Consider the following 19,741-nt stretch of genomic DNA (forward strand, 5'->3'; position numbering starts at 1 on the left):
TCCCCTCCCCCCCCCACCAGCACGATTGCGGACATTGTAGCTATGTCCCATGAATATGGACATGCTTTTCTCCACCTCATCTTGGGCTTCTGCTGCAGCCCAAGCAAGCTGAGCAAACATTTTTTAATTTTTAATTATTTTTAAATTTTTAATTAATTTTAATTAATTTTAATTATTAATTTTAATTAATTTTTAATGTGCAGTGTGCATAGGAATTCATTCATATTTTTCCAAACTTTAGTCCGGCCCCCCAACAGTCTGAGGGACAGTGAACTGGCCCCCTGTTTAAAAAGTTTGAGGACCCCTGATCTAAGGTAAACTCAGAGTTCTACCTCAGTGCTCTGTTTCTGTTGTAAGCCTGGAAGTCTGGGCTGTGTTCTTCAAAGATGCCTTCTTGGCTATTGCTTTAGCGTATCTGAACACTCCACCAGCCAACCCCAAGGGCCGGGCCCTGTTCACTCAGCCCTGTGGAACTTGAGGTTGCTGTTCAGCTTGTTCAGCTTTCCTCTGGGGTGAGACAGTGCTGAAGCCCCTCCTCCTGTTCCCTGGTTTCTGAGTGGGCTCTTCTTGACCTCTTACAAGTTCAGAGCACAGATCAGGACAGCCCCTTGACTCCCAGTCCTGTTTCTAGATGCTGACAAGCCACACTTGTCTCTGACCCAGCTGGATTGGCAGGCAGCTTTCTTCTTCAGCTGCCAGACTGGGACGGCGAGGAACGTGAGCCTTGCCGAAGTGCAGCATTTGGTGATTCCATCCCTGCTTCCCGCCCACATAGCTATTACTCTTGCTAATTCCATTGTATAATTTACTGCTGCTGACAAAATCATCTGCCAAACTCCACCCCCAAAAGAAGGTCCTATTTATCTCTAAGGTACTTTTCTGTTATCGCTTCTACTTAACATAAAGCCGTTCATTGCAGCCATTATTTCAACTTTCCTTTCATTTAAAATTAATTGAAACAAATGATCGTTCATTGCATTTTCATGACTGGAATCACCATTGTATTACACTTTTTTGGCCATATTGTAGCTAGATGGTTTTAACTGCAGGGCTCAGAGATTAGCCTATGTTACTGAGCGTCTGAGTGGGAAGGCTTCAGAGACGTCAAAAGAGAAAAGGAAACACAAGGGGCTAAGAACATCAAACCAAAGGGAAAGGACCCTTTTGAAAATTCATGACAGTGAAGAGTTTTTAGTGAAAGCTCCTCTTCAAGAAACGTGAGGACTTCCGTTGATGTTTGAGAGGCTCTGAAACACTGCAGGGGGTCAGAGACGGAGAACTACAATGCCTGAGCTGTAATTGCTTGCAGTATTTTGGTCTACAGAAGAGGGATTCTGAATGCAGTATTCTCTTTAATATGAGAAACATAAATTCTGCATGCCTCGAAGAAGAATGTGGGTCAGCACAGTGGCTCACAGGGGTGGGGTGGGGTGGCGCGGGGGGTACGTTGTGGTGCAGGTCTGCTCCTCATGACTGCTTCGCCTCAGCGTTCCTGCAGAGATCACTTTCACACTGACATGCTCCTTTCTTTCTAATGTGATTAAGGGCATTTTTGATGGCGTGCCACACAGGCATTTTTAGGCGGTACGGTTGTGTAGATCTTACCACACGGCCTTCTCCACCACACGTGCAGTCGAATTTGAATCTGCTCTTGAAGATCTTACTGGGCACCAGCTCATTGAATCATGAAGTGAACAAAGCGATTTCAGTGCCTGAGCCTGTTGCACTGTTTTGGATTAATGTGAAATTTTGCCCAGGGTGGTTTAGAAATCCGCACTCCGTTCCTTCACAAGCATTGCTTGATGTTTCTTCAAGAAAGGCTGGAATGTGCAACTGGGTGTTCCTGAGCTATTGAAAAACCTCCCTGATTGTGGTGTATCTGGTTACTATGCTGTACTCCAAATACATAACGTTAAGCATCATTGTTACACAGCCTGCAGTAGTCTTTGTTCCTAGAAAAGGTATTAACTGACTTTTGAATAAAGAGTGCAGGTATTAAGACCTAAGAAAGAAGAACCCAAAATTCACCAGGCATTTTTTGTGTATCTGCATTACATTTGAGATATATACAGTATACTCAACCTATTGCAACAACACACGCACAAATGTACACAATATTCGTGTGGCAATATAACAGGTAATTTGAGCCAGTTCCCAGGAATAATGTATACATGCATTACTTTACTTAGGAAGTGTACCAGTGCAGGCAAAAAAACTACCTCCTACTAATAAGCAAGAGTAAGAAGAGCCCAGCTTGCTCATATCAAGGGTCTATTTATTTATTTATTTATTTATTTATTTATTTATTTATTTATTTATTTATTTAAGGGTTTTGTGTGCTGTGCCATCGGCAGAGGATGAGGCGGATAGATGGAGTCACTGAAGCAGTTGGCGTGAACTTAGGTGGGCTCCAGGAGATGGTGGAGCACAGGAGAGCGTGGAGGAATGTTGTCCATGGGGTCGTGATGAGTCGGGCACGACTTTGCATCTAACATAATATAACACTGTCGCATTATTAAAAGAAGTCTCTGGAAGACTTACAGAGAGCAAACCAAAAAAACAGAACCCGAACAACAATAACACACATCTTTAAAAAACATAAATTCAGCATTCTGTTCACACAGTGGCAAACAGCTGCCTGTGGGGAAACCCCATGCAGGACAACAATGTAACATCACCCATGTTTCCCATCAAGTGGTGAACACAGACATATTGCTTTTGATACCGGAGGTAGGACACAGCCATCAGAACTAGTAGCCATTGATAGCTTTCTTCTCTCTTTGTCTTGTTCTTTGTCTTTTCCTCCTCCTCCTTCTTCCCCAGTCCCCTTTTAAAGCGGGACATATTGGTGGCCATCACTACATCTTCTGACTTCCATACTATAACTATGCACTATGTGAAGAAATTTTCTTTTTATCTGTACTGTATCTCCCATGAATCAGCTTCATGGGATGACCTAAGGTTTGAGAGAAGAACACACCATTACTGTGTTCGCTGCACCATATGCAATTTTGTACACCTGACCTCTGTCATGCCTTCCCTTACTGCCTCTTTTAGAAGCTGAACTGTCCTAGATATTGTAACATTTCCTCATGGGGGAGTTACTTCAGATGATTTAAGTTGCCCTTTTCTTCATTTTTTGTAACTCTGCAATAATCTTGAAATCACCCAAATTGTACTTAGAATCACAAGTGTACTTGCACCATGGACTAGTATATGGGTAGTGTGATATTGACAGTTTTATTTTCAGTTCCTTTTCTAATTATATATAACATGGATTTTGCCTTTTTCATATCAGCCTCACAATGAATCAATATATTCATCATGTTACCTACTGCAACCCCAAGATCTCGTTCTTAGCCAGTCATTGCTAGTTCAGATTCCATCAGCTTATGCAGTGGTACCTCGGCTCACGAAAGCCTTGGTTCACAACCAAATTGGGTCACGAACAAAAATTTCATGAAAATTTTGACTTGGGTTGCCAACTCCGCTTTGGGTGGCGACCAAGATTGCAGCTGTCTCCCCCTCCCCCCAAGAGGGGAGATGGCCACGATTGCAGTTCCGTTCATGCAGGGGGGGTGCGGAGATGGCTGCGGTCGTGCTGGTTGCGGGTGGGGGGGCAGGGAGAGATGGCTGAGATTGCACCCGTCTTTCCTGCAGGAGTGCGCCCATGCCAGGATTTCTTTGAGAAGCACCACCCCAACATTAATGAACAGAGTGTTGAATCTGATGAACGATAATGTGGTTTCTCATTTCCGGAGGGTTTTGCAGTGCAGGAAAAAAACAAGTGACTATATACAGATTTTTCACCAAAATTGACCCTGCAGCTAAGAGACAAAGAAGAGAGGAAACCCCTGAAAGAGATCTCCCCAGTGTCCTTATGGAGGGGGACTCTTCCTCAAAACAATAACTCCCCCCCCACCTAGGTTAGTGTTCTCCACTGTACTGTACAGTACTTTGTTACTTTGTTGTTCTTTGTCACTTTGTTTCAAAATTTCCAATTAAAAAAATAGTTACAGAATAGATTAACCTTATTTACACTGAACCTTATGGGGAAATTTGACTTGGGTCACAACCAATTTCAGTCACAACCAGAGTCGTGGAACGGATTAAGTTTGTGAGCCGAGGTACCACTGTACTTGATATTGGGATTTTTGCCCCAGTGTTCTTTACTTACTTACGTTGCTTACATCAAGCTGCATTTGCCATTTCGTTGCATATACTGAGTTGAAAAGCATTGGTCTCCTTGTGGACCCCACTGTTTACATCCTTTTACTGGGAGCATTTAATATTTATCTCTATTCTCTACATTCTGTTCATTAACCAGTTACTGATCCATCAGAGGACCTTCACTCTTATTCTATGACCACTAAGTTTTCTCAGGAGTCTTTGATGAGAAGCTTTGTCAAAAAACTTTTTGGAAGTTCAAGTATACAGTGTCTACCAGATCATTCCTGCGTACATGTTTATTGACATGTTCAAAAAATTCTGAAAGCTTAGTGAGTCAAAATTTACCATAGAGGAAGCCATGTTGATTCATTCACAGCAGGGCTTGTACTTCTGTATGCATAGTAACTGTATTGTTAATAATGGTTTGTACCAATTCACTTGGAAAATATGTTAAGCTAACTGGCCCATAAATTATAGGATATTTTAAACGAATTACCTTACCAGCTATTCAAAATCTTAAAAGACGATGCAGTAAAAGTACTACACTAAATATGCCAGCAAATTTGGAAAACTCAACAGTGGCCACAGGATTGGAAAAGGTCAGTTTACATTCCGATCCCAAAGAAGGGCAATGCCAAAGAATGTTCAAACTTCCGCACCATTGCACTCATTTCACATGCCAGCAAAGTTATGCTCAAAATCCTACAAGCTAGGCTCCAGCAGTATGTTGACCGAGAACTACCAGAAGTACAGGCAGGATTTCGAAGAGGGAGAAGAACTAGAGATCAAATTGCCAACATACGCTGGATCATGGAGAAAGCTAGGGAATTCCAGAAAAACATCTACTTCTGCTTCAATGACTATGCTAAAGCCTTTGATTGTGTGGATCACAACAAATTGTGGCAAGTTCTGAGAGAGATGGGAGTACCAGACCATCTTACTTGTCTCTTGAGAAACCTATATGTGGGTCAAGAAGCAACAGTGAGAACAGGACACGGAACCACTGAATGGTTCAAAATTGAGAAAGGAGTTCAGCAAGGCTGTATACTGTCGCCCTGCCTATTTAACTTATATGCAGAGCACATCATGAGAAAGGCGGGGCTAGATGAATCACCAGTTGGAATTAAGATTGCTGGGAGAAATATCAACAACCTCAGATATGCAAATGATACCACTTTCATGGCAAAAAGTGAAGAGGAACTAAAGAGCCTCTTGATGCGGGTGGAGGAGGAGAGCGCAAAAGTTGCCTTGAAATGCAACGTTAAGAAAACTAAGATCATGGCATCCGGTCCTCTCACTTCCTGGCAAATAGATGGGGAAGAAATGGAGGTAGTGACAGATTTTATTTTCCTGGGCTCCAAGATCACCGCAGAAGGGGACTGCCACCAAGAAATCAAAAGACGCTTGCTCCTGTGGAGGAAAGCTATGGCAAATCTAGACAGCATACTAAAAAGCAGAGACATCACCCTGCCAACAAAAGTGCGTATAGTCAAGGCTATAGTTTTCCCAATTGCAATGTATGGCTGTGAAAGCTGGACCATAAGGAAGGCTGAGCACCAAAGGATTGAGGCCTTTGAATTGTGGTGCTGGAGGAGACTCCTGTGAGTCCCTTGGACTGCAAGATGATCAAACCAGTCAGTCCTAGAGGAGATCAACCCTGACTGCTCTTTACAAGGCCAGATCCTGAAGAGGAAGCTCAAATACTTTGGCCACCTAATGAGAAGGAAGGACTCCCTGGAGAAGAGCCTAATGCTGGGAACAATAGAGGGCAAAAAAAGAAGAGAATGGCAGAGAATGAGGTGGATAGATGGAGCCACTGAAACAGTTGGTGTGAGCTTGAGTGGACTCCGGGGGATGGTGGAGGACAGGAAGGCCTGGAGGAATGTTGTCCATGGGGTCACAATGGGTCTGACATGACTTCGCGACTAACAACAACAACAACAAACTGGCCCATAAATTACAGAATATTTTAAACAAATTACCTTACCAGTCCTCTGGCATGGAGGCTAATCCTAATGTTATGTTACATATTTCATAGAATTATACAGTTGGAAGGAGCCTAGCAGGCCATTGGGTCTAACTGCCTAGTCCATGGGTCCTCAAACTATGGCCTGCAGGCCGGATAAGGCCTGTAATGCCCATTTATCTGGGCCACCTCAGAGCTTTTGGACTTGCTCAGAGAAAACAATCTCCGAGCAAGCAAGCCGCTGCCTCACCGCGCCACCTCCACCGCCGCCACCTCACCAACCTGCACCTGCCGCCAGCGCCACCTCGCCAGCCTGCGCCCACCACCATCGCCTTTCAACTGGCCCTCTGTTGGAAAAGTTTGAGGACCCCGGCCTACTCAGTGCAGGATACAAGTCACCCATCTAGATTTCAACCCGGCTCAACCCTGCTTAGATTATTTATGTTAGAAGATAGCAATTTCACATTCATATTTCACATTTAAGAACTCTATGATGAATACCATCTGGGCCGGATGATTTACTAACTTTCAGTTTGTCAGTAAGATTGATAACTATTTGCCTAGTTCCTTAGACTCTATTCCTCAGAACAAGGCACAGGTATCTTCCCTACATCTTCTGCAGTGAAGGCAGAATTCATCCATATTTAACGCAGTCTCCTAATTCTCCTTTAATGCTGTTGCCAACCAGTGATTCAACAGCTTCCCTTCCTGGTTTTCTGCTTCTAGTAGAGTGGATTTTATAACCACCAGGCATTTTGCAGGGATTTAGCCTTCTTGAGGCCTCTCCTTAACCTAAGAGCACACTGGTCACTTTTTCCAGCTGATTCGACAACATTCACATCTCCTACTAGTAACTAGGCCCTGGGTAGCATCACTTACGAAATGACGACAGGTGTGCATATTCTATATTCATGAATGGGTTTGACTCCCTGCTCCATAATATTTATTAAATACTTTAGTGAAAAATAGCACAGAATACGCCACCCTACCCCAACTCTAGAATAATTCAGTGTAAGCATGGATAGATAGTGCAAGTGGCAAGAAAGCAAACAAGAGACACACAGGTCTGGATACTTCATCTTTTGAGTGCATCCCGGCCAATCCTATTGGGCCATCTATTGCAGGAGGCCCATTTGTGGAGGAAAGCAAAATGCTGCTTCCTCCTCCTCCTCCTCCTCCTCTTTTCTGTCTTAATGTTATTAGCTGCAGGTGTGCTCTGAGTAAGTGCCTCTGCTTGGAGCGCTTCATTGAGCTTGGAGCATGCTCTGTAGTGAAATGGTAATTGAAAAGCTCAACAGGCCTCCTGCTGGTAGGTCTGTCAAGAACCGCTAAGCACATTCATTAAAGCAAACAACGCTCCCTCTTCTGCTCGGCTTCAGCATCCTTATTGTGTGCTTGGCTACTGCGGCTGCACTCAGAAAAGGGCATATTGGAAGACTCAATCTATCACCCAAGCTCAGGTGGCTGTTGCCAGATAAACACACTATATGTGCCTCTCTCTCTGCACATTAAAAACTCAATTCCTCCTTTAACCTTGCCTTTCCTTTTCTGATACTTGGATGGGAAGATCTGCAAATGGAAAAATAAATGTTAGTTTGTATCGGCCTGTGATGTAATGTAATCTTTACTAATTATGGGAGGCTGTTGCTGGCACAGATGAATTAACATTATTTTCATGGGAAAATGACAAAACAAAGAAAGGAGTCTGAACCACAGAAAACCACAACCATTTTAATACAGTACGAAGTGGGTTATAGATAGGTTGAACTTGTGCTTGTATGTTAAATGTCTGAGCACTTCAGGGGATGTGCAAGATTTAGTGCAACTTTAAATGACTGATGATTTCTCCAGCAGCCAATTTGTCAAAGGGACCATTGGCTTTGTTGCCATTAACTTTGAATCATGTTACATTAATTTGGGTTGTTAAATGTTGCAAGCATTTCTACTCCAAACTGTTATGTGCAAGTCTGTTCACACTTAGAATCTGTAGTGCCTTCTTTTCAAGCTACTGCCAGTAATCTATGAATCAGGAGTTTTGAGAGTGGGCATCCTCTCCACCCAGTCATTTCCTTCCCAGTGGGGTGAACTACACCCACCAAACAAATTGGTAGCAGCCTAAACAAACATGACAGTGATTTGCTGGATTCTACAGTGATGTGATACTTTTGAAAATACAAGCAGCAGATAGGTGGGTAAGGAACAGCACTAGGTTTAAGTATGAACTTAGAAAGAAAGTGAGTGTCTGAGGAAACCAGGGACTGGTAATTAGATTGCAGGTCTATCTTTGTGCAAGAGATCTTGGTGTCTCCTCTCACTTCATAGGGATGGCCTGATAAGGCAGAAGCAAAGAGAGTGTGAAAATGTAAGCCTACCATGATAATAGCCTTTGATGAATATTCTCTCTTTCAGCATTACTCTTCAGGCAGCACTGGTCAGTTGTTCCTACTTTTGCTAGCCTATGCTGGATCTTTTCCAAAGGGAAAGGGAAAGAGAGAGAAAATAGTGATTTGGTAACTGCAGCTCTGTTTGAAGTTGTTTTCCATTGTATCAAAACAAACTCCCAACCCCCGGAAAGCTGAAATGAGAATTTATTTCAACCCATTTTTTATCATGATTTTCCCAGTTTGCACCTTATGGATTTAACACAGACTTGGATGGAATCAGTGATTAAAGTCTCTTGCACAGTGATTTACCTATACAAAAAAAATAAACTTGGAAGCATACATACTTTTGAAAAACGTACATGAAACTGATTATCTTTGAAAAAGGCACACAAATATATTTAATTAGTGGGAGAACAATGTAGTGAAGGAGCAATGCACATTCCCAAGAAGCACATTATACATGTGCAGATTTGTGGAAAAAACTGGCAAGAAAATATGCATGGTTGTTCATGTGAAAAGAAAAAAGCTCACAATCTGAAATCAAGGTAGAATAAGCTTTGAGGGGGAATTCAGAGCATTTCATTCCTACTTGTGCTACATTAAAAAGATTCAGCTGAAAGGGGTAAGAAGGGGTGTCGCCCATTGCTGAATACCCAAAACCAGTTTCCGTCTATATAGGCATACTGAGGGGTGAGCTGCACGTGGTTTGTTCCAGTAATGTTAATGGGGTCAAAATAAAACTCAATAGGAGCTTGATCAATGGCAGCTAGTGGCAAGCGGATCAATGGCTGCGCCGAGTGCTGCATTGTTTAAAATGTGTGCACTCTCACATGTTATTCTTGCCTCTAAAAATACATGTAGATGTAAATTGAGAGTGACAGTACATAAAACTAGGTAGCTGAAACGGAAGCCTCATGAACTGTGAGATTCTAGAAGCATCTTTGAAGTTTACCTGCTTTCTCTATTCTGACTTGTCATTCTAACACTGTGTTTACATATCTCTGTTTTCAAACATATGATGCTTGTTTCAGAGGAAAACCACTGTTTCTTTTCACAGAAATGCCATGCACAGCAAAGACGTACTGTGTATCAAATTGAAAATAAGTTCAAAAATTCATTGGACAGAGTCAAAAAGGAAATCTTAGGAGCAAATTATTCAGTGCAGTTCGCCTTGCCGTTTTTTTGTTTCTACAAATGCTGCTTGTCATGCTGAAGTAGTTTGAGAGCAATCTTTGAATGGTGAAAGCAAGTCTATCTTCATAAAGTAGAAGGACAATGTTGGTCTGAAACAGCTTTTGTTTCAGCTGGAAAATGTGCATAGCTCACTAAAGGAACCTGATTTAAAGCTTAGAACAAACATAATAAAACAGCCCCAATTACCTTGATTGGACTGAGTCTCCTGCTACACACACCTTGTTTCTTCTCCATTTGGAGTTGACTCAGGAAATGTAATTCTCATAGGGGCGAAAAGGAAGGCTACCTCCTTTGCTTCTTAAACCACAAACACCACCGAACCATAACCTGTGTGTATGTGTGTGGTCCCCCCCCCCCCCCAGCTCAAAAGAAGAGTAGTTTGGAAAGGTGGAAGCCTTCACTAGGAAGATGAAAACCACTGAAAGCTGTATATGGGATATTGGGCGGGTCACTTCTTTAAAAATAAATATACATGTCAACATGAAAAATGATTTCTATTTTTGACCCCTCTGGAAAATGCAACATAATATAATTTGTTAGTTGGTTTATTTTATTTGTCAGAAAACATAGGTTCTTGATTTGGTTTGTTACACTGAATTACCCTTTAATAATGAGCATATAGAATACCAGATATCACCCCCAGGTTACTCCTGTAATTGAATAAGGAAAGTGTTTAAGGAGCTGTCTGTACTGGTTAAGATTGCCATGCTAATAGTCACAAGAGATGGGTGACTTTAAGGAGAAGCAGAATAATAGGAGCAGTATGCTAAATAAGTATTCAGTGATATTCAGTAAGCAAACATGTTACCTATGGCTGTGACTGGATAGGTACCACATGCTGCTGGCCAAGAGCTGTTTCATATGCTAGCAGTGGCCCACTTTCTGTGGTCACAGAGTGGTTAACAAACCATGGTAGAGCTTAAAGCCAGATTGTTCCAGTTTCCCTTGCTGGTGCAGCTTGCTGTGCCATCTGAACCCAGGAGCCATGACTTGTTTGAGGGCACAGCAACTCTCAGAAAACCCACGGGCAACCCCCAACAAGCCATACTGGCCAAGTTGAGATGACATAGCAAGCCATATCAATGAGGGAATAAGGGAATTATTTCCCTTGTTGCAATCTAATCACCCTTAGATAAGTTCAGATCAGTCATACTAGCTGGAGAGACTAAACTCCATTTCTGAAGGGTTTGAAGTTGTTTTTAGAATAGGCATTATTTATACAGTCCAAATTTAATTTTAATTTAATAAAACATTTGTATCCCGTCCTTCGTGGCAGTGTCTCAGGACGGCTTACAAGTTTAAAATGAACAACAACAACAAAAACAATTGTACAGTATAAAATAATAAATAATCATAAAAATACAATCAATAATATAGTTAAAATTAAAATAAATAAATCACATTACAAATAAGCGACTGTTAACTTGATTTCTAAAATCTCTAATTCTTAAAATGACAATCTAATAAAAAGCTTTTCACCTGGCACCGAAAAGAGTGCCAGGTGAACCTCTCTGGGGAGCGAATTCACAATCTGGGCGCCATCACAGAGAAGGCCCTACCTTGGTTCAAGGAAGGTTCCCGGAGCAGGGCCTCTCCTGCAGATCTTAAGGGGCGTGAGGACATATAAGGAAGGAGACATTCCTTCAGGTATCCAGGTCCCACGCCATTTAGGGCTTTATTGGTTAATACCAGCACCTTGAATTGGGCCTGGACTTCAACTGGAAGCCAGTGGAGCTGGTAGAGGACCGGCATTATATGAGAATAATGACGGGTCCTGTCAGCAAACTGGCAGCTCTGTTTTGTACCAATTGAAGTATCTGGACCATTTTCAAAGGCAGCCCCATGTAGAGCGTGTTACAATAATCCAACCGGGAAGTTACCAGGGCATGTATCACCATTGCTAGGCAGTGCTCGTCTGGGTAAGGATGCAGCTGATGGACCAGCTGAAGCTGGAAGAAAATGCTCATTGCCACCGCTGTCACCTGGGTCTCCAGGGATAGGTTTGGGTCAAGGAGCACTCTTAAGCTGCGAACCCTGTCCTTTAGAGGGAGTGCAACCTGTCCAGGACAGGATCAAAATCACTTACCTGAACATCCAAACTGCCCACCAACAGGACCTCCATCTTATCTGGATTGAGGCTCAGTTTATTGGCCCTCATCCAGCCCATTACCTTGGCCAGGCACTGATTAAGGACAGCCACTGCCTTACCTGGATTGGTGGAAAACGAGAGGTAGAGCTGGGTGTCATCAGCATACTGATGGTTCTGCAGCCCAGACCTCCTGATGACCTCTCCCAGCGGTTTCATGTAGATGTTAAAGAGCATGTGGGGACAGAATAGAGCCCTGCGGTACTCCATGGCAAAGCTGCCATGGTGCAGAGCTATAGTCCCCCAGCACCACCTTCTGGAATTGGCTGTCGAGGTAGGAGTGGAACCACTGCCAAGCAGTGCCTCCTACTCCCAGTCCCGCCAGCCTATCCAGAAGGATACCATGGTCAGTGTTATCAAAAGCCACTGAGAGGTCCAGGAGACACAACAGGGACACACTCGCCCTGTCTTTCTCCCTGCACAGGTCATCGTACAGGGCGACCAAGGCAGATTCAGTACCATAACATGAAGCCAGACTGAAATGGGTCCATATAATCTGTTTCATCCAATAGTGCTTGGAGTTGTCCCGCCGCTCCAAAACCTTGTCCAAAAACAGAACGTTGGCCACTGGCCTATAATTGGCAGCTACCTCTGGGATCAGGGATGCCTTTTTCAGGACAGGTCAGATCACCGCCTCCTTTAAACGGGCAGGGAACTGGCCCTCCCTTAGTGAGGGGTTAATAACTTCCTGGACCCAGGGGCCAATCCTGTGACTGACTTTCCTAAGTAGCCAATAAGGGAAAGGGTCAAGCAAACAGGTGGTAGGGCGTACCATCCCAAGTACCTTGTCCGCATCATCAGGCCGCAACAACTGAAACGCATCCACTAATGATGGACCAGATGGCGCACTGGACACTTCCCGTTCTGGAGACATGTGAACTGTGGAGTCCAGTTTGTGGTGAATCTGAGCGATGTTTTCCTTGAAGTGAAATTAAAAGATACTTGCAAGTTAAGGTCATATCTTGTTATAGGGATGCAGAACACTTTCATGGTGGAAGGCCAGACTGCTGTGCACCGGGGTCTCTGCAGAACAGAGGGTGCATGGAACACCCTTAGCATAGAACACCCATTGACATCAACCCCCTCCCCCATTTTGCCTTCCCCCATGCTTGAAGGGTCAACCTTGGGGGCACAAAGAATGGGACTTGGCTGGCACTGGAATGAGTAGCCACAGATCACTGGCTTTCTGCAGTGTGAAGCACTCAGCTGGTGCTGGGAAGAACGGGTGCATCACCAAGTTTCAGCTGAATCCCTCACTGCCCACAGCCCTGCTGCTCTCTCTGGCCTGAGATCCAAGCTAACTGTAGGGTCTTCTCTTGAAGGAGGCCATGGCCTGCTCCGTGGAGGAACCCACAGAAGATGCAGAACTTCTTTGGGTGAATCGTTCCCATCCACCATGTTGAACATAGAAGCTCATGTACTTTGTCATAAGGAGCTTAACAGGAGCCACTAGGAATTGTAGTAACTCCTATCTTCTCCATCCCAGGCTTCATTTTGTGTTGTGATCCTAGATTAGAGAGAACCTTCTGAACAGCCAAAGCTGGAACACAGAACCAGTTGGCAATTTCCAGACCTGACAAATTTCCTGTCGCCACTATTTGGTGAAGTTTTTGCATGTTTGCCTTGTTGGCTTCGTGCTTGTTATATTTTTTCCCCTCTCATTTGAAAACTGCCTTGGCAACATCATCCAAGATGTTCTCCACCCCCGCAGCTGTCAAAGCAATTGTAATTGGGCTATCTTTGTTGTGGTCTAAACCCAATTTGTGCTTTTAATGTGAATGATGTCTTTATGTGGATCCAGTATAAAATGTAGATTGTCTCTTGCTAATGGTGGCAAATTCTGCTTTGAGTAAACCTTTGGCCAGACCAGGTGAGCAACTTGCTAATGTCTGCCTTCTCTACATAGCTTTACAGAGCAAAGTGCTATCATATGCCTAAACCTTAATTTTGTTTGTTTGTAGAGAAGTCTGATAGGACTGTGGAACCCTTTACCTTTGAAAGCCATCATGTTTCTGACACTCTGAGTGACTGCTTGTTCCCTGAAGTCTGTGGGCAAAATGCTGGGCCATGTCCCCAGATGGCTGCGCCAGGTCCTTCCACAGCAAACGATGCATCATTGAATATGTCAGGCTGAATTAGAAAGCAGGCTCATCACATTAATCTCAGACTCTGAGCTGGCAGTTCCTATGTTCAGGTGTCATTTGATCCTGGCTGTCATATGCCTGTCTCCACCTCCACAGCCATGGGAAATCTCCCTGGGTAACATACAGACAATAATACACAGAAATTGCTGGAGGAAATGCTTTACTGGCAATGGCCACCATTGACTGACACCTTCTTGTTACATTAAATTGCCTTATGGTGCCGTGCTGCTGAAGGTATTGCTTACATTGTTATTCCTGTCTGCTTGTGCTGACCATATTTGTTCTTGATGGGGATCTTACTGGATTATACTTAAGAAACATAAAGGGATGCATATACTTGAAAGGTTGTTACAAAGGAGAAGGCCAGGATCTCTTCTTGATCATCCCAGAATGCAGGACATGGAGTAATAGGCTCAAGTTACAGGAAGCCAGGTTCTAGCAGGACATCAGGAAGACCTTCCTGACTGTTAGAGCAGTACAGCAGTGGAACCAATGACCTGTGGGCTCTTCCACACTGGAGGCATTCTAGATGCAACTGGATGGACAGACTTCTGAGAGGGAGTCCAGCACTGAGCAGGAACTTGGACCCGATGGCCTCCTTAGGGCCTTCCAACTATACTATAATTATATAGTATTCTATAATTCTGTGCTACACCATGTCATTTAGCATTGTGCTAACTCAAAATGCTGTTCTTGTAAGGATAACATGAAGCTATCCTTGTAAGGATAAAATGAAGCCACCATGGGTTCTTCACAAAAGGAAAAAAGGTGGTATATAAAGATAAGGATGCTGCTGCTGCTGATGATGATGGTGGTGGTGGCGGTGGTGGTGGCGGTGGTGGTGATATTTCTGATTAAAAGGATAAAAGCAAGATTCTGCCCCACAACTTGGATACAGCTGGAGCTGCCCTGGGTAGACCATTATAGTAGATCATTACAGGTTGAGTAGACTAATGATCTGACTCAATATGATGTTTGTTTCTTGGTTTGCTAAATTTGTACTCTGTTCTTCAACCAAATGGCGCTGAGAGCCACTAGCTACAATAAAATACAAATATAATAAAGTAATACTGTACCATAAAGATGTAATCATGTGTTCCTCAGACCACATCTAGGTGGCCATCGGAGAGGTCAGAGTTCGAGTTCTGACCTTGAAAGTCAGGTCTGGGACCCCAGCCTCAGAGAATGCTCCCTCAACACTTACTACCAGTGTGGAAAGAACCAGGCCAGCTGCCTTTCTGGTCAGAATACTGAACTTGGAGCCAGCGGCTTTAGGACATTCTGGGTGGCAGGGATGGGAGGAGAGAGGCTGAGATGCAGCATCCTGGTGGTGCCTCAGCCTGTCCTCCTCACACCATGGAGCAAAGGCCCAAACTGGTCTTCTGTATCTTTCATAGGGCGTGCACATAGAGGTGACTTTTGCCTCCGTGGGTCTTCAGCCTTAATAGAAAGTGCATAATCTCTCGAGCAAGGAGGGTTCTGGGCTGTCACACAAAATTGTGCTATAAAACATCAGTAAAATATGAGGTAAACACTGAGAAAGAGGGCAAGTAAAACATCAGGAAAGCAATAACAATGAGTTAAATCCCACTGATTTACCATGGCAGATGCTTTTGTGTGTAGCTTTAATATTTTCCTATCAGTGAATTTTATGGAAGTTGAGTTAGTTAGCTGTATCAAACTCATAAGAAACAGCAGGTAAAAATATTCTAAATACATCAGTGTTAGGCATATTTCTTTGAATTCATGTTCTTGCTGTAATGCTAAAATCAGTGTTCCAATTTTCTTGCTACTCAGCTTCTATTTTACCACAATGATATAAAATCTTTCTAGCCATGCCATATGTCTTTCACTACTATATTACTTCATGCTCTGTGTCTCCCTTTCTTAAGACATCCATTCTCTGGAGACAAAAGGGGTTAACTACATGATTATGCACATACTCTTGTAACCCAGCCCTGATGCTGTTACTCCTCTGGCAAGAAAAGCTGCTTTGGAAGGGGAATATTTTAAGGAGTAAAGCAGTAGGGGAGGGGCCCTTAACCCTTTGTCCGCCTTCTGTTTCCACATTCAAATATTTTTCCTCTCCCACGATGGCCTTTTCTTCTGCAGAATTCAGAAAAGGAGTAAACAAATGTGTCTACGTAAATTCAGTGTGTGGGCAGATCTCAGCTGAACTGAACAAAATGAATGGGAACTAGGGGTGGGGAGCACACTTTGTTAACTGTCATGTTCATGAACCAGCACAAGATTTCAGGTGAGAGACAGGAATCGGAGAGCCATACTTGCAAATTAGAGGCAAATGGCTGTGCAGCAGAACACAGTGTGATACTTCCTTTGACAATAAAATATATGTATTCCCTTTGATTAACTCTGTGTGTTTCTTGTCTTTGCCAGGTACCTGTGCTAAGGCCCATGGATTTAATGGTGGAGGCAACTCCCAGGAGAGTGTTCGCAAATGCACACACATATCACATCAACTCCATATCTGTGAACAGTGACTATGAAACCTACATGTCCGCAGATGATTTGAGGATAAACTTATGGAACTTTGAAATAACCAATCAAAGTTTTAGTATCCTTTGCTTCATGAATGTGGCTGGAGTTATCATCCACTCAGAAGAAACCTGTTTTGAGAAGAAGCTCCTTGCTTGAACCTCAAGTTTGCACCTCTTGAATGGTTGGTTGGTTGTGTTCTAAAGTGCATTTTATGTTTATTCTTGTCCTTTCACTGCACCTATTTTTAGCATGTAGCACTTTTTTCAAAAGTGTGGAAAAGTTTGAGATTCCAAGTTGTATGTGAGTCCATCAACTTGCTTATTGTTTTTTTTTTTTTTTCTTGCTACAGTTTCTCACAGCGTAGTCTGACACAGAATAGGCAGGAGAAAATGCATTTCTTCTATAAGAAGAATGTACCAGGAAATACAGGAAAAATGATGGGACACCTTTAGGAGACACTTTGTTTAATCTGTATTGGGGGAGTCGCCAGTGTCTTTTGCTTTGCATTTCAGTCTTTCCAAGAACACACAAAAGTAGAGGCTGGAAGATGATGGGCAATGTTCCCCGTGCCACGAATGCCTTGACAGGTTTGTACAAGTGGCTAAAGAATACCCACAGCCTTTGGATTAACTCGGTACCAACCATTTCAAAGCTGCTTTGTGTTGTGTGAAAGTACAGTTTGGTCATCCAGAGGCAATCCGTGGCACAGGCTCTTTCTCATATCATTCCAAACCAATTTATTGTTGTGGTGCTGGCATGGAAAGAATTCACACTTAACTTTAGCAACATAGGAGCTGCATCACCATGATGTCTTCCCCTGCTGTTCTGGTACTGAACAAAGAAACTGTGTGGATGGCGATTCTTTCCCACGTTATATAAGAGGAAAAAGGGCTCACCTTCAGATTCTTGTGTTTGAGATACTGGCATAGAGGAACCAGTTGACCAGGACCATAGTGTGGTTCCTTTCCTTCTGCCCATTGCTTTCATCTCACTGCTAAGGGCAGTGACTGGGAGGGAAGAACCCACAGGATTGTCCTGGTCCCTATATGACAGTAACTGGGTTCACATGACATGATAAGCTACACTGGATTATATACCAGCTTTCTTAACCACACACAAGCTACTTCGGCTGGGTTCAGACAATACAACAAGCCACCCTGGCTTGGAACCACCATGACTTGTCAGGTTGTGTGATTCTAGTGTGAACCTAGTCAGTATTGTCAAATAAAAGAAGCTGAAGGTGAGGGCTTTTGCATGCTTGTATAAGAATTCAGATTTGCTCAGTCTAGCTCTAATTTTGGAAAGGCTACATAGTAACGGTTCCTACCACGGTTGGTGTGAAGCAAAATGGTAAATGGGGGATTAGGGTGGACTACTGAGAAAGCAGCATTTCCTCCCATCTCTGGGGTAGAAGTTACTGAGTGTCCCTTCCTCTTGCAGTAGCATCATAAAGAGGGAATGCCTTACTTCCTCTTTAGGTTGTCTGAGTAAATGCTAGATTGCTTCCTCTTGGCAGTAGCACTGAAGAAATGAAGTGGAAAGGTTTTTGCAAGTGAGTGAAGATGGGGAATTCTGTGCCGCTTAAAACTAGATGTGAGGGACTTGTAGTCACTTGTGGTGTAATTTAGGTAAGAGGTTGCTGGGGAGTGTTTTTCCAAGGCACTTCCTGGAGGTGAGGAGGTTTGTGAGAGAAAGAAAAATAGGGTGCCAGAGTAGGCAAGTTTGGTCTTTTATCCTTCCCATATGATGCACAATTCTGACATGAGTAAGGATATGTAAATGAACAAAACTCAAGCTCACCACAGTTCTTCAAATTCTGTCTCAAAGTTCTTTCCACAGGAAAACTGTATCAGATGGTGAGCTTTGCTTTTTGTTTTTGTAGGAAACTCTGTGCAGATCATTCTGTGGATTTTTCCAAATGTATGCATCCGTTGTGCATATTTCCAACATGTGTGTGTTCTTTTCCCAATGATTAAACCATTTTTATTCAAAATGTGCGTTTTCCACACACACTTTTCGAATGTGCACATGCTGCTGAAGGCATATTTTTATGCTCTGCAAATCACCTTGCAAGCTCAGAACATATATGTTCATTTGATAAATCCTAAAAAGAAACAATCTGTAATGGATTTCTCATGCATTCCTATTTGTGATTCTGAGGCTCTGAAATGAAGTTTCCTTGTTGATAATTAGGTAATAATGCTTATTCAAATGATTAGCAGAACAGTGTGGGCAGATGCTGTAGAGAAGCAGTTCCCACTCTGCAGTGTACAGGGCCCAGGTTTTTGCTCACTGTAGAAGAATGGTTAACAGTCTGGGTGTCGGGCTGCAGCCCCATATACACATTTAGTGGAACTGAAATAGGAAAACCTGCATCCTTTATTGTGGACTTGTAGCTACAGCACTTGCCTCAGGGAGAAGATAAAACAGGAAGAATAAAGGGAGAACATTGACAGCACATGTACTGGGGAAGAAGGAGAAAGAGAGCGAAGGAGGATGCATAGAGAGGAAGAGGGGAAAATGTGGTTGGGTGTTAGAATCTTGGAAATGAGGAAGCAGAAGATGGGGCTTGAGATTAAGATTGTGCAGGGAAGAGAGTTGTGCCATCAGGGAGGACATTCTCCAATGGTCACTTGCTTGGTAGAAGGATATTCCAGGTTTCCGATACCTTGTAGCCAATATTTTGTTGCAAGCTTCCTTCTCTATTTACCATTGCTGTAAAACTAGAACTAATGCCAAGCAGAGTGTGATGGCTTGAGGCTTTTTTGCTTCCTTTAGTTGTGTGTGTTTTAAGCGGCCCTGCTTTTAAAACGTTGATTTCTTGGCACCAGCATGGCCGTTCTGCCGACCACAGTGAGGCTTCCACTTGCTCCAGCTTGGAATCAGAATGCAGCGCAGCTGGGCATTATCACAGGGTGCAGCTTTCCAGCTCAGTTGACAAGTTGTTGGATTTCGCTTAGAAGAGCGCGTGGGTGTGGGGGGAAAGTAATGGCAAGGTGTAATTTAGAAAGACAGGTGCCATTGGGGAGCACATGGAGAAGAAATATTAATAAGTCGTTTCCATTGTATACTATAGATGTATGACAGGCTGCCAGAAACAGGTATGCAAATGAGACTCGGCCGCAACAGGGGTAAAAACGGGGGCATTGGAAATGATTCAGCTCCATCTGCATGGCCAGAACATGCCTGGGATTCCACAAACTGCTCTTGGACAATGATGCTCTCGAGTAAATGGATA

General features: G+C 43.3%; 1 protein-coding gene across 2 annotated transcripts in view; it reads left to right on the plus strand.

Moving 5' to 3' along the window:
* Nucleotides 1-19,741, plus strand: part of PPP2R2B (protein phosphatase 2 regulatory subunit Bbeta) — a 269,665-nt gene that overhangs the window by 221,320 nt on the left and 28,604 nt on the right. For both annotated transcript variants that reach the window (XM_044454367.1, XM_044454366.1), the window contains exon 5: nt 16,402-16,579. In XM_044454367.1, coding sequence (XP_044310302.1) covers nt 16,402-16,579 — 178 coding nt within the window. The remainder of the gene's footprint in view (nt 1-16,401; nt 16,580-19,741) is intronic.

The sequence above is a fragment of the Varanus komodoensis genome, unplaced genomic scaffold (assembly GCF_004798865.1).
Source record: "Varanus komodoensis strain SLA01 unplaced genomic scaffold, ASM479886v1 scaffold7_3, whole genome shotgun sequence".
In the NCBI taxonomy this organism is placed as follows: domain Eukaryota; kingdom Metazoa; phylum Chordata; class Lepidosauria; order Squamata; family Varanidae; genus Varanus; species Varanus komodoensis.